This window comes from Camelina sativa, chromosome 11 (assembly GCF_030686135.1).
Source record: "Camelina sativa cultivar CO46 ecotype springtype chromosome 11, ASM3068613v1".
NCBI lineage: Eukaryota > Viridiplantae > Streptophyta > Magnoliopsida > Brassicales > Brassicaceae > Camelina > Camelina sativa.
Window position 1 is genome coordinate 13,721,089 of NC_141890.1, and position 14,916 is coordinate 13,736,004.

At 42.3% G+C, this 14,916-nt stretch overlaps 2 protein-coding genes, 1 long non-coding RNA gene and 1 pseudogene across 3 annotated transcripts; all 4 read left to right on the top strand.

Annotated features, from left to right (window-relative positions):
- Positions 1–4: 4 nt before the first annotated feature.
- On the top strand, positions 5–2,595 carry LOC104727973 (ATP-dependent Clp protease proteolytic subunit-related protein 4, chloroplastic-like). The gene is made up of 5 exons (XM_087472397.1): positions 5–451; positions 1,162–1,365; positions 1,517–1,572; positions 1,778–1,904; positions 2,072–2,595. Exons 1-5 carry the CDS (start codon positions 5–7, stop codon positions 2,159–2,161), a joined length of 924 nt encoding a protein of 307 aa, XP_087328523.1. The 3' UTR covers positions 2,162–2,595.
- Positions 2,596–5,317: 2,722 nt separating this feature from the next.
- LOC104723398 (uncharacterized) lies at positions 5,318–8,520 on the top strand. The gene is made up of 4 exons (XR_757333.3): positions 5,318–7,621; positions 7,706–7,813; positions 7,900–8,004; positions 8,159–8,520. It is a non-coding gene; the product is annotated as an uncharacterized LOC104723398 (long non-coding RNA).
- Positions 8,521–9,779: 1,259 nt separating this feature from the next.
- LOC147933937 (uncharacterized) lies at positions 9,780–10,702 on the top strand (annotated as a pseudogene).
- Positions 10,703–14,390: 3,688 nt separating this feature from the next.
- Positions 14,391–14,894, top strand: LOC147933938 (uncharacterized). Its single transcript, XM_087472398.1, has one exon. The coding sequence runs from the start codon at positions 14,391–14,393 to the stop codon at positions 14,892–14,894; it is 504 nt and encodes a 167-aa protein (XP_087328524.1).
- Positions 14,895–14,916: the final 22 nt, after the last annotated feature.

Genomic DNA, 14,916 nt, shown 5'->3' on the forward strand with positions numbered 1-14,916 from the left:
AAAAATGGGAATCCCGGTTTTAGTCCGGTTTGATTTGGTTCGATCGACAAACCAGAATTGTTCCAGGAAAAACTCTATTGGGCTTATTGTTGAGCCCATTAATGATATTATGAAGCCCGAATTGATACAGATCTTCGTTATCGTTTCGGGGACTATCGGCCACTCTCTCTCTCTCTCTCCAACAAAGGAGGTAGCAGCAGCGACTGCGACGAGCTTCACAACGCTCCGAGCTCGTCCGTCAGCGATAATCCCGTCTTCTACACGTAACCTGAGATCTAAAGCGAGATTTTCTTCTTCCTCGTCTCTCAGAGCTTCTCTCTCTAATGGCTTTCTCTCGCCGTATACCGGAGGAAGCATCTCTAGTGACTTTTGCGGCGCTAAGCTTCGTTCGCAATCGCTTAATCCGTTAAATTTGTCCAGCTCCAAACCTAAGCGCGGAGTTGTCACTATGGTACTTGAATTTTGTATACTCTTCACATCGTTTCTTGATTAGCTGAGGTCTCCGCTCTTAGGTTTTCGTGGCTATAGCTAATATTTCTGCTCGATGCTTCCGTGGTTGTGAATTCCCAGAAATTTTATTGGTTGAGACACCAATTGTTGTTCCTTAGTTTTGAACCAATGGATTAGAGTGATTCTAGATATAGGGAATCAGATTGCAAGGGGTACGACTGCTCATTCATTTCTATAGCTGACATTTATGTTTCTGTGGTAGTGAATTTCCAGAAATTGTATTGGTCGTTCATACTTCGACCTGCTGTTGTTATTTAGTTTTGAACCAGCGATATCTATGGATTAGAGCGACTCTAGATATGTGTAGTCAGATATCAAAGAATGCTCCTTCATTGCTAGTTTTTAATTGATAGGAGATGGTACATGTTTAATTAGAAGGTTGAGTATGAAGATTATGTGTTGTATGATTTCCTGGTAAAGAAGAAGTTGAGTATTTGTCACTTATTATGTGGCAGAGGTTTCTCTGATTATGATCAGGATCCTTGGCTGACAATTGTCATAGAGGATTTGGAGGCTTTTGTATTCTTCACATACAGTTTCTTTGTCTTACCTAATCTTAGTTGTGCTGAAATTTATGGTTGATCGATTCACTGTTGGTGAGCCTTTTCTTTTTCTTTGATTCTTATCATCGTGCTTCCCTCTTATCAACAGGTTATACCTTTCTCAAAGGGAAGTGCACACGAACAACCTCCCCCTGATTTGGCATCATATTTGTTCAAAAACCGAATTGTATATTTGGGAATGTCTCTTGTACCTTCAGTTACTGAGTTGATACTCGCAGAGTTTCTTTACCTTCAGTATGAAGACGAGGAAAAGCCTATTTACCTTTACATAAACTCGACAGGGACAACCAAGGTAGGCTTCCATATGGAAAGTCCTTCATATTATCAACGCATGCTGAGTAAAATTGAAACTGTTGTTTGTTTCAAATGAATGATGATGAGTCTACAAATCATTACCTATTCATTAAAAATGTTTTAAGAGAATTTATCTTCTCCCATTTCAGAATGGTGAAAAGTTGGGCTATGATACTGAGGCTTTTGCAATCTATGATGTCATGGGGTAATTGATCTTCATTCCTTTTCTACTACTTTCTTCTTTCACTTATTTTTTCCCTAATAGTACTGGTAACTGGACTTGAATCATGAAACTGCCTTCCCAAATATTTAAAATTGCACTTGGAGACAGTTTTCATATCATGCCTATTTTGGGGAGACCAACCAGTTATCCATGCACCAATGAACTCTTATCTTTTCTTTGACTTCAGGTATGTCAAACCACCAATCTTTACTCTTTGCGTCGGGAATGCTTGGGGTGAAGCTGCTTTGCTTCTGACTGCTGGTGCAAAAGGAAATCGCTCTGCGTTGCCCTCGTCAACTATTATGATAAAGCAGGTTCTTTCTGATCATTCTTTTAGATCTTAGGTGGCGTCTTTTTCCCTCCCATAGAAGATTTTGTGCTTCGTATTCGAGTTAGAAGAAACTAAGGCTTATGATTCCTAATTTCTGTTCATGCATCTTTTACTCATCCATCTATTTTCTCGTGTATGTTAACTTTGTAGCCCATTGCTCGATTTCAAGGCCAAGCAACCGATGTTGAAATTGCAAGGAAAGAAATCAAGCACATAAAGACAGAAATGGTGAGAAGATAAACTTGATATAAATTCACATAGTAGGGCCGAGGCAACCAATAAGACCATTATCGACGGACTTAAAAAGCGACTCGAAGATAAGAAGGGCCTATGGACCGACGCAAGCCAAAAGTGTGCTTCCATCTGCGTTGTAGCCATGGATTTCATTCTGCTAATCGTATGGCTGATCTCGGTGTTCGGAATTGGTGTGTACTTGCGACGATGATGCTTGTCCTTCTTCGAAAAATACTTGATCTTGAGATAGGGACATTTGTCCTTGAGACGATGACGCTTGTCCTTCTTTCACAGATATTTGCTCGGCGGACTCTTGCTCGGCTAAGCACTCAACAGATGTTGGTAGTGCATTGGTCGATGGTTCAACGACGAGCAGCGTTAGCACGGGATTGCCGTCATTTGTTCTTTGCTTTTTCGAGACTTAAACATTGAAAGTCTCATCTTGCAGAATCTTTTCCTTTTTTAATACTTGAACTTTGGGCTCGCAAGGAGATTGATGCTCGTTTGATCGATGCTCTCGACAGGGATAACTCGACGGAGGTCGGGGTCAAATGTTGAGGCGAGGACGGCCAGGGCGTCAGCCGGTGCGTTGTCGGTGCGGGGGATTTTTGTTAATTCGAATGACTTGAACGAGTCAGATAGATCTTGGACGACTTTAAGGTAAGCGTCCATTCGGTCGTTCCTGACTTCATAATCACCGCTGAACTGGTGGGTCACCAGCTGCCAGTCTCATTCCTGCGATGAGGGTTTCGTATTCGGCCTCGTTGTTTGAGGCAGGAAAGGCGAGCCGGAATGACTGCTCGAGCACTTCACTTGTTGGCGAAACGAGGTGTATGCCAATCCAGAGCTGTGTCGTGAGGACGTGCCGTCAACGTGCAACGTCCACTTCTCTTCTCTCGGGGCGCCGGACTCTAGTTCAGGGGATAGCTAGACCAAGAAGTCAGCAAGTACTTGAGATTTCGCACAAGTGCGATCCTCGTATTCAATATTGTATACGCTTAATTCCACCGCCCATTTGGCGAGGCGGCCTTGTTTACTTGGGCTGTGCAGAATGGTCCGCAGGGGTTGATTGTTCAAGACTTCAATAGTGTGGGATTGGAAATATGGTCGTAGCTTCCTAGCTGAGATAACTACAGCGTAAGCGAGCTTCTCCAACGTGGGATAGCGGAGCTTGGCTCCGACGAGACTTTTACTTACATAGAAAATTGGGTGCTGTTCTCCCCTGTCCTCCTTGATCAATACGCCACTAACTGCCGAACTGGATACGACAATGTACATATATAGCATTTCGCCCTGATCGGGCTTTGCTAGGACGGGTGGAGTAGCTAAATAGTTCTTGAGTTCCTGGAAGGCGGACTCACACTTATCATCCCACTCGAACTTCTTGTTGTTGCGAAGCAACTAGTAAAACGGTGGACACTTATCAGTAGAACGTGATATAAATCGGTTGAGTGCAGCGATTCGCGCAGTAAGGCGTTGAACTTCGCGAGTATTAAGCAGGGACGGAAGGTTAGTAATCGCCGATATCTGTTTCGGGTTTGCTTCGATACCCCTCTTCATGACGGGTTATCGTAGGAACTCTCCAGAAGTCATGCCGAAAGAGCACTTGGCTGGGTTCAGGTTCATATTATATATGTTAAGTACTTCGAAACATTGAGCGAGGTGCAAGACATGATCACTGGCACGGGTTGATTTGACCAGCATATCATCGATGTACACTTCCATAGTTTGCTCTAGCTGCTCGGCAAACATACGGTTAAAAAGGCGCTGGTAGGTCGCACCAGCGTTTTTAGGCCGAATGGCATGACCTTGTAGCAATAAGTTCCGTGATCAGTGATGAAAGCTGTTTTTCTCCTGATCGTTCTTATGCTTCATAATCTGGTTATACCCCGAATATGCATCCATGAACGATAGAAGTTCGTTCCCTGCGGTTGCCTCGACTAGTTGGTCGATTTGCGGTAGGGGAAAGCTATCCTTCGAGCACGCCTTGTTGAGATCAGGGAAATTGACGTACACCCGCCATTTGCCGTTCTTTTTCTTTACCACTACTGGATTGCTTAACTAGTCGGGGAACTTAACCTCTCTAATGGATCCAACATCGAGCAACTTTTTGACTTCCTCATTGACGGTGGTAGTGCGCTCTGGACCGAGGTTTCGTCGCTTTTGTTTGATTGGCTTGAATGTCGAATCCACGTTGAGCTCGTGGCAGGTTATGATTGGGTCTATTCCAGTCATGTTGCTCATATTCCATGCGAAGGTTGTGGCGTTCTGACATAGGAACTTCACGAGCTTGTCCTTAATGAACTGTGGCAGGTTGGCACTGATCCCCATGCAACAACTTGTGTCGTTCGATAATGAAGCAGGTTCTCGCTACCAGTGGATCTCCTCGTAGCGTAAATACTCCTCTAGAGGTCGGGAACTTTAGGCATTGATGATAAGTCGATGCCACTGCTTACATTTTATGCAGCGAGGGCGTGCCGTGAATGACATTGTACACGATCGGCTTGTTGACGATAGCGAAATTGATGCCCACCGTCATAACCGTGTCACCATCGAATCCGGTGAGAGGTTGGACATCGTGCTCGGCCGTCCGTAGGTCAACCTCCATTTGGATGAGCACATCCTTAAAAATAATATTGACCAAGCTGCCTCTGTCGATCAAGATTTTAGTGACCACGCTTTCACCAATTTATATCTAGACAACCAGCGGGTCGTTGTGCGGCGCACTTAGACCTGCTGTGTCTGCCTCAGTAAATACAATCAGAAAGTTCGTTGTAGGCTGCGTACTTTGTGCTAACCACTCCCGTTAAACCTCCACTCCCCGCCGGTAAGCTTTGATTGAACGGACCGAATCTCGGCAGGTCGCCAGACCGCCCATAATCATATTAATTTGTCGGTGGCGCGGGGGCAGAGTCTCGGTTCCGTGTTGTGGCGCGGGGGTAGTGTCATACCGCTTACTCGGATTTTTGTTCTCGGGGTTAAAGAAGTTGTTTTCCTTGTGGGCTGCTATTTGTCTCTGCTCGAGGTCGACGTCGATTTGGCCCTCTTTGAATTTGTCGAGCAAAACGGACTAGAGAGTGCGGCACTCACAATACTTATTTCTACCTTTACCCAATGGATCCCGGACCCACTTGTTATTCCAAGGTTTTGATGAGGACACTTGGGGATTTTGGTTGCTAACAGCGAATGCTTGACCTTTCTTTCGTTTTTCTAATTTATCGGAATACTATTTGTCAAAGTGTTGACGAGGCTCTTGATGCCCTCTCTTCGTCTACCTTGATTTATTTGTTAGCGCGGTGCAATGCATCGTCCAAAGTTAGAGGCTCGTGGATTATGATGTCTTCCCTAAATCGGGATCCGTGAGCAAGAGCGTTACGAAGGGAAGAGACTGCCGTATCGTCGGCTATTAAAAGCTTCAAAACGATCCTTTTGAACCTTTCCATAAAGTCCCGAAGCGATTCGTCATTCTGCTGGAACATATTCTAGAGATCAGCATTTGAGGCACCTCTAATCATAAACGTAGAGTGATGCTGGAGAAAGGCGGTGGTGATTTTGTGATAGCTTCCTATCGAGTTCATGAGCTAAATTCTCGACAAACAACTGGCAGCAGCCAGCTTCGTATTCATCTTCGCTGAAATGAGCTCGGCTAATTGCAAAGCACATTAAAGTTAAAAATGGTTTCAGATCATCCAATCCGTTGTATGGGATAAACTTGAACTTGTTCATGTAACGGACGCGAACGCGGGAGATCCTTGCCGTAAACAGCGAGCATTGGACTTCCTCGAGTACTCGATAAGGATTGGTGGACTCTTGAGGAGATTTCATGGACCATCGTCTCTAAACGTCGTATGGTTTCGTCCTTGAGATCTTCGTCAAACTGTCGGCACGGCAGTGTTGGAGTCGGGGGACTCCCGCTTCGCCGGCCCCGGCTGTCCCGCTGCTCGTCAGTTGGCTCCTCTCTGTTGTGTCTGTCGACGGATCCTACGATTATAGACGCGGGGCGGCGTCTGTGGCTCTCATATCGGTCTTTCACAAATAGCTGCGGAGGGGCAGGAGGATTCTCGTTTTGATCGGCAGGATTGCTCTCATTTCGGCGCTCGCTCCTCCTTCGCTGGAGCCTGCTGATCTGATTTTGGAAGGCCTCTTGTGCAGCTGCAATCACCTCGAGCCGTTTGTTTGTTCTGTCGAGTTGATCGAGTATGGCTTGCATCAGGTCGTCGAGTTCACTCCTTCGTGTTGTGGGCAAGGCGTTTGGGAGAGCAGCAGTGTTGGTGACCAGTTTTTCTGCGACAAGCCCAGGCTCGGCGTGTGCAGCGACGAGAGGTTCATAGGGCACGTCGGGCGCTGTCGGAGAGGTTGTGTTGTTCGGTAGGGAGCCTTCGATTGAGGTCGTCGTGGAAGGTAGAGGCGGGACAGTGTGTGTTCTTGTTCACCCCCATCGTTGCTCCATTGTCTGTTCGGACGTGATGTTGAGATCTTCACTGGAGTTCGTCATTGGTCTTGAATCTTCGTGGAAATGCGGACTGTTGGTCTTGATTCGTAAAAAAGAAGCGCTCTACTCTAGCCCCACGGTGGGGGCCAATTGTTTGTACCGGGGATTGCAATACTAAGTAAATTAGGTTTCGAGGAAAGAGTGAAGCTAGTTCTTTTATTAACGAGGAAACGTGAGGTCGTCACTAACAGAGAGTCAAGATCGAGCTCTTCAGTTCACAAGAGAATTAACAAGCTAATAATGACGAGCTAAAAAGTGGAAACGGATTACACATAAAACAATAACAGATATCGATGCAAAGTACTGCTCTCCGGGTAATGTCAAGGGATCAGGATGATGATCCCAATAAATGCTGCTTCCTTTTATAGGCGACTGTTGACCTAGGACTCCCTATGGTGTCCAACGCGGATTTCCGAAACTACCCTCTATGGAGAGTTAATGACTTTCTCCCAATTTTGTCGGGCCGAGATCACAATTAATGAGTCTTGTTCGGCCGAGTGGCATATTGGACGCAGCCCATGTCCAACAATACTTAGCAGTTGGCGTACGCGCCCATGTATTGTTGTAGGCTGCTCCACAGTAGGCTGCTTAGCAGTTGTAGGCTGCTCCACAGTAGGTTGCTCCACAGTAGGCTGCTCTACCTCAGTTATAGTATCATTGTAGGCTGCTCTACAATGATACTAGTCAACCTTATTTACTTAGTATTGAGCAAGATAGGATACAGATGTGTGATGGCACAAAATCAATTTCTCATGTTTCTCAGAATCTGGCAATTTAAAATCAATGGGTGATTCTAACAAACATATTAATGGCATATCGGGAGTTAAGTGACAAAATGGGGGAAAAATTGCCAGATTTTGAGAAACATGAGAAATTGATTTTGTGCCATCACACATTTATGTTCTATCTTGGACGCTCCTAGTAGGCTTCTTTACAATGATATTGTAACTGATTCATTCATGATTGATAAGAAGGTAATCTTTCTTCACTCAGAGCTTTTCTTTTCGTTCTTGTTTCTCTTAACTTCTGATAATTTTTGTGTTTTACCTCTTTTGAAGTTTGTCAAGTGTCCTGGTCCCAACTGCAACATGCTTTGTTTTTCCAGTGACGTTGAGTGTGTCTTTCATGTCAATTGCCGCGTTTGTCAGTCCACCTTCTGTCCAAAGGTTTGAGAATATATATCATATAAGGAAGGATTGTTGTTTTGGTTGTTTTTCTTGACTCATGTCTTTGTCATTTATTCTCTGTGAAGGCTCTAGTCAACATGAGCGTACTTTTTTCTCCATGAGTGTGGTAAGCGTCAATCTTGGGGCATCTCTCAGACTATATACATCAGTTATCTTGACAAGATTGGAAGGTATATTCCTAATGAGCACCCTCAGCCACAAATACAAGACTTGAAAAAAAAATTAAAATATTGAAAGGAGTTAATAAGCAGGTGATCATAAGTATAAGCATATGTTAAAGAGAGAGCTCATATAACTAACAATACCTCTCTTTGTCTTGTGGAGGCAAACTTGAACTTGACATTTCTGCAAGAGACAATAAATGCAGCTAGATGCCACCAATTCCTACGAGTAGACCTTTATAATACCGCAAATCCTTAATCACTCGACTAATAAGAACAAGAACAAGGGATTCTTCTAATAACAATGAGAATGGTGTAGCAGCGCACTCAAGGACACAAAGCTAGTTCCTAAAAGATTACATTGATATCTCAATAGTAACTCTATTATGGAAGAATATAAGAAAATAATCCCTAAGAACTTGATGTTCATCGTTTGTGAGAATAAATTGGTTCCAAACCTTTCATTTTTGCCAAGTACATAACAAAATGGGAACCCCTTGTCGGTGTGATCAAATATGCCCCTAATGTGTTTGTCTTGCAAATTTGAGAAACAAACAAATAAGTGCAAAACTTGCAGACTCTAGTAACTACAAGATGAAGAAATGTATTGAAAATAAAATAGTGTTATGTAATTTTCCAGTCAGGTAAAGGGCTGTAGACATGACTTTCCGGTGTTATCAACGCATGATCTCATTTGTATACACTTCTTGTGAAACCAGGCAAGTCTACAAAACAACATAATCAAAACATTTATGCTTAAAAAACATAACGAAGATCCAAAAGCAGAATTATCAATTACACAAGTTATCAGAAATCCTATCTGAATACACAAAATGACAACTATCAGAAAGAGACGTTTAATCTGAATCCACACTCCACAGAACTGAAACTTGAATGCTTCCATGGCTTCTATAATTCTATGTCAGCACCTAATTGAGCAAAAGTTAAGAGATTTTCGCAAGGCATGAGCCATAAACCTTCTCAGATTAGACACTAATTCAAGTAATCCTAACTTTTCAATAACTTAATCTCTCTAACTAGAATTCAAAATCAACCCTATTCACTAAGACCTCGCAGAATCGACCACAAAAAAGTAATAGAACTTAACCTACAAAAGCATCACACTTTAATGATACGAAGCTTAAGACAAGTGATGTAAAGGAAAGATATAAAATCCTTGGAGGTGTGAAGGAGAGAGAGTTGGATTTGTTGCTTTCCAATAAATGGGTTTCGTCTTCTCATCTGATTCAACAATCGAAGGCGCTGAACAAAATCCATCGTCGCTTTCCGAAGCTTTAACAAGACCTTTTTTTGAAGTTGATAAACACAAATAACAAAGTTCTGATTAGTTTCACACAATATGCAAAAAAAACTTATATGAAGATTCGTAAAACAATCCTACTTACTGATAATGATGAAGACGATTAAGTGAACTGATCGCATTTTTGCTGAGAATTGGTCGAACAATTCAGGTTCAATGCTCTCTCTATTCATTCATGTTTATAAAAAAATCTGAAGAAAAACAGAACACGACAGATGCTTCTCTGAAGTGGCCAATAGATGTTTTTGTTTGGTAGCCTCATAAAATTATATTCCCTCCGTTTCAAAATATAGGATGTTTTTAGTAAAACCACGCAGATTAAAAAATAACTATTTTAAAAAAGTTCAACCAATTATAAACAAGACTGCATAATATAAAGTATTAAACTAATATAAAAGTTACACAGAAACTTGAAAACATATTATATTATGAAACAAAATATTTCCTCAAAACATCATATATTATGGAACAGAGGGAGTTTACTTTTTCGAAAAATAGGAATCTCAGTATTACTCCGGTTTGATTTGGTTTCTATTAAAATCGAAAAAACCGGAATTTTTCCAGAGAAAAAAAAACTAAAACTAGTGATGCCTTTAAAAAAATGAGAGAGAGGGGATTTATGTGAAGAAGCGATTCACGAGACTCGATTTAGTCTGATTGTGAAGCCAGTCAATCTCCATAAGAAAAACCTTCATGCTCCGCTTACCACTCTGCCCAGGCTGTGGGGCGTTGCTGACGATGTTACGGTTGAACATGGAGAATAAGAAAATTCAATTCTTATTCCAATCAGAGGAATCAATGTCGGCGATTGTAAGCCGGGGACCTTGGTCCTTTAATGATTGGATGTGTGTGACCCAAATCTGGAACCCAACGCATACTGATATTGATCTAAAGACAATTCCGTTTTGGGTCCAAATAAGAGGAATTCCAGTCCATTTCCTCACTCTCTGAATGATTACATACATCGGAGAATCCTTGGGTCACTTCATTGAAACAGAGTTCGGCAGTGACGATGCAGTAATGGTCGATTACGTTCGAGTCCGACTACTGTGGAACATTGAGACCCCACTCCGCTTCCAACGTCAATTTCAGTTTGGAGACAGGAATTGTATCTTGAAATTTCGTTACGAAAAACTCCAGAATTTCTGCTCTCTCTGTGCGATGCTGACCCATGATGTCTCTGATTGTCCCTCTGGCATTAACCCTCCTCCGCCGCCACCAGAGTAGGATGATGATGATCCCGACTACAATCCAGAAGGTGACGACGTCCAACATCCTGAGGCACCGACACCCATCCGCCAAATAAGCCCGGCGTCGACTGACGCAGAAGGTAATCCAAATGCATCCAAGAAGAGGAAAACAGAGGCATCAACCTCTTCAGAATAGGCTGAATTCCCTCTGGTTTACAGTGACATGCGACAGACTTTTGCTACGAAGGATACTCAACAATGTTATGTGAAGCGTAATATCCGCCAGTCTGAAGTTCTAGAGGTTTGTAACTGGTTTTTGATTCCAAAGGACACACCCGAGCAAGCACCTAAAGGTACAGGGAAAGGAACTCCGACCAACCCAAATACCAACGGTGAAGGTACGGTGGGCCATAATCCACTGGAGCCACCATGAATACAAGCTTTTGGAACTGCCGGTGCTTAAAAGGGTCCCTAGTAGTTCAACGCCTAAAAGGGATTAAGACAACTTATTCCCCGGACATACTCTTTCTCGTTGAAAGGAAGAATCCTGATGATTTCATCTGCGATGTTGCTGCTTAGTTAGATTATGACTATATTGAGTGTGTATCTCCGTTGGATATTGGGGGTGGTCTAGCTTTACTTTGGAAAAAGACTATTTTTGTATGTTTTTATGAAGTTGATGAGAAAATCATCGACTACAAAATCAATAATAAAGAAGTTTTCTTTTACTTCTCTTGTGTCTATGGTCACCCAATTCGGAAACTGAGACATATTCTTTGGGAACGATTACAACGAATTGCAGTCAATAGAAATGGTCCATGGTTGATGTGTGGTGATTTTAAAGAAATCTTACATAAGCATGAAAAAGAGGTGGAAGAGTTCGAGAAAATTGGAGCCTCACAGATTTCAGGAACATGGTTAATATGTGCAAAGTTTCCGACCTTCCTTTCCAAGGAAATAACATGACTTGGGCGGGGAAGAGACAAAAGCATATCGTGCAGTGTTGGCTTGACCGTGCAATGGCTAATGACCAGTGGAAAGCTACTTATCCAGCCTCTAAAGTCGTCTACCTCGAAATGGTAGAATCTGATCATCGCCCAGCCATCAATAAGATTAGACGAACAACTGAGATTGGTATTAAGCCTTTTCAGTTTGATACACGATTGTGTACAAATCCTGATATTGAAAGTGTGGTCGAACAAAGCTGGAATGGTATAGACACACAACATCTTTCTTTATATGAGAGAATCAGGTATTGTAGAAGATAATTATCTGCCTGGAAAAGGAACAATGGAACTAATTCGGCTATTCGGATAAAAGACTTAACCCAAAAGCTTGATGTTGCACATACCGATACCTCTGTTACCCTTGCTCAGATCTATGACCTACGGCGCTCGTTGGCCAATGCATATCGCGATGAAGAAAAGTTCTAGCATCTGAAGAGTAGGAACTTATGGTTAAATTATTGAGACCGCAATACCCGCTTCTTTCATGTTGTAACAAAAAAACAGAATTGCACGAAACCGCATAACTTCAGTCCAAAACTCACATGGTACCTCGATCTACAGGAATAAGGATATAGCTTCAGAGGCCATAACCTACTTCAGTGATCTCTTCTCTAGTAGTACTCAATCTGCTCCCTCCATTGTCGTTCTTAATATTCAACATGTTGTAACAGAAGAGATGAATGCTACTTTATTATCGAAGATCACAACGGAGGAAATTAAAACAGCAATATTCTCTATTGGTGGGACGAGAGCTCCTAGCCCTGATGGATTCAATGCTGCATTTTATCAACATTATTGGCATATTGTAGGCCCTGCCATCATTCACGAAGTTAGACACTTCTTTCTTACATGCGAAATTCAAGTAGATTGGAACCACACTAACATGTCTCTCATCCAAAAGATTATGGAGCCTAAAACAATGAAGGACTTCCTCCCCATAAGCCTCTGCAATGTTACCTATAAGATTATATCCAAAATCTTAACTAAGAGATTGAAGAATGTCTTATCTGGAATTGTCTCAGAAAGCCAAGCAGCTTTCATTCCAGGACGTTACATCACTGATAATGTTATGATCGCTCATGAAGTATTCCACTCACTAAGGGTTCGTAAACGTTGTGCCAACTCATATATGGCTGTGAAAACTGACATCAGTAAGGCATATGATCGTATTGAGTGGACATTTTTAGAAGAAGTGTTAGTTAAGAAAGGCTTCGCTCTTCAATGGATAAAATAGATAATGGCATGTGTACGCTCTGTTTCCTTCTCTGTTAATGGAAGTCCTTATGGATTCTTCAGGGCAAGTCGGAGATTACGTCAAAGTGACCCGTTATCTCCCTCCTTGTTTATTTTATGTGTTGATGTTCTAAGCTCTTTAATGACACAAGCTAGTAGCTACACGGACTAGGATAATCCAAGGAATTCAAATAAGTAATGGAGGACCAAAAGTTTCCCATCTCTTATTTGCTGATGACTCCTTGTTCTTTTTAAAGGCGGATCACTGAAATAGTGTCAATCTACTCAAGATATTCAATGAATATGGGGAAGCCTCCGGACAGATAATCAACTTCGACAAGTCCTCAATAACATTTGGGAGCAGAGTCTACCATCATAGAAGAGAGCGTATTAAACATACATTGCACATACCAAATCTTGGAGGAGGTGGCAAATACTTAGGACTACCAGAGCAATTTGGAAGGGGAAAAAAAGAAAGAGATGCTGCAATATATACACACCCAGGTCCAGAACCGGACTGATGGCTGGCAAAATAAATTCTTATCACCGGCGGGTAAAGAGGTTTTCATTAAGGCCATGGCATACGCTATGCCGGTCTACTCGATGAATTATTTCGAGCTTCTTGCTGAATTGTGCTCAGAGCTAGATAGATTAATAGCAAACTTTTGGTCGGGATCTACACGGGATAAACGGAAACTCTCATGGGTGGCTTGGAAAAAACTAATCACCTCAAAGGACACAGGTGGCCTCGGATTTCGCGATTTTAAGCTCTCTAACCAAGCACTTCTTGCTAACCATGTCTGGAAAATCATGAAGAGACCAAATAGTCTTGTCTATCGTCTACTCAAAGCAAGATATTTTAAAGATGGAATTTTTTTCTCCGCAACAAAAGGACACAAACCATCATATGGTTGGAATTCTCTTAGATTTGGACGAGACCTGTTGGCCACCGGAGTTCAATTTAATATTGGAGATGGGAACAACACCAAGATGGGAGTCGACCCTTGGCTTCCAACAAATCCTCCTAGACTGCTCAGATTGATTAATGAGAATGATATGGAGAAGAGTGTTAAGCTATTAATCCATGAGTCTTCTCCAAAGTGGGATGATATGGAGATACCAAGGCTTATTGATCCTAGGGATCATTACCTGATACACAAGATTTATCTCCCTTCAACGCCAACAGCAGATGATTATCTCTGGAGTTGTTCCAAAGATGGACAGTACACTGTCAAATCAGGATACTGGCAGGCCTTATCCTTGGCAAGGGGCGACAACACACCAAAAGCTTTGTTGGCTACTAACCCTGATATTGCTAAAAGAATATGGAAATTGGATATAACACCCAAGCTCAAGCATATCCTATGCGTATTGCTTCCAGAGCAGTTGGAGTGGCAGACAACTTAAGAAGAAGGAACATACAAGTTAAACCCGTATTGCTCTCGATGTTGTGATGATCTGGAAACCAGTGGACATATTTTTTTCTCATGCCCCCACGTCATTCCAATATGGCGATCAGCTGGTATACCTACGCATGTCCTTGGTAACAAAAATCTTCCAATAGAAGATAAACTCCGAGACCTATTATAACTCCATGGAGACACCAATATTCCAAAGCTTAATCAAACACTCCCCTTCTGGATAATGTGGCACATCTGGAAAAGCCAACATAACTTGGAATTCAACAGGAAAGTGACTGACCACAATGATACGGCAAAACATGTGAAGCTTGATACAGAAGAATGGCTGAATACTAAAACTCATCTATTGGATCCGAATCCTACTAGGCAACAATTTCAACCTTGGCGCCAAAAATGGAAGCCACCAGACTATGGATGGGTGAAGTGCAATTACGATTCCTCATATCATGAAGGTGACCGTGTCTCTGGCTTAGGATGGCTAATTCGGAATTCTTCAGATATCTTTCTTGAAGGCGGAATGGGCAAATTTCAAGGACGTCCTACAGTACAAGAAGCAGAATGTACAACACTCTTACAGGCAATAAAATCATCATGGGCGTTAGGATTTCAAAACGTGGAGTTCACTGGGGGACAACTCTACTGTCATACAATTAATCAATGGCAATGCAAGAACTCTGAGATTACAACACTATATCCATACGATAAAGCAATGGTGTTCAGCGTTTGATTCCATAAAATTCACCTTCAAT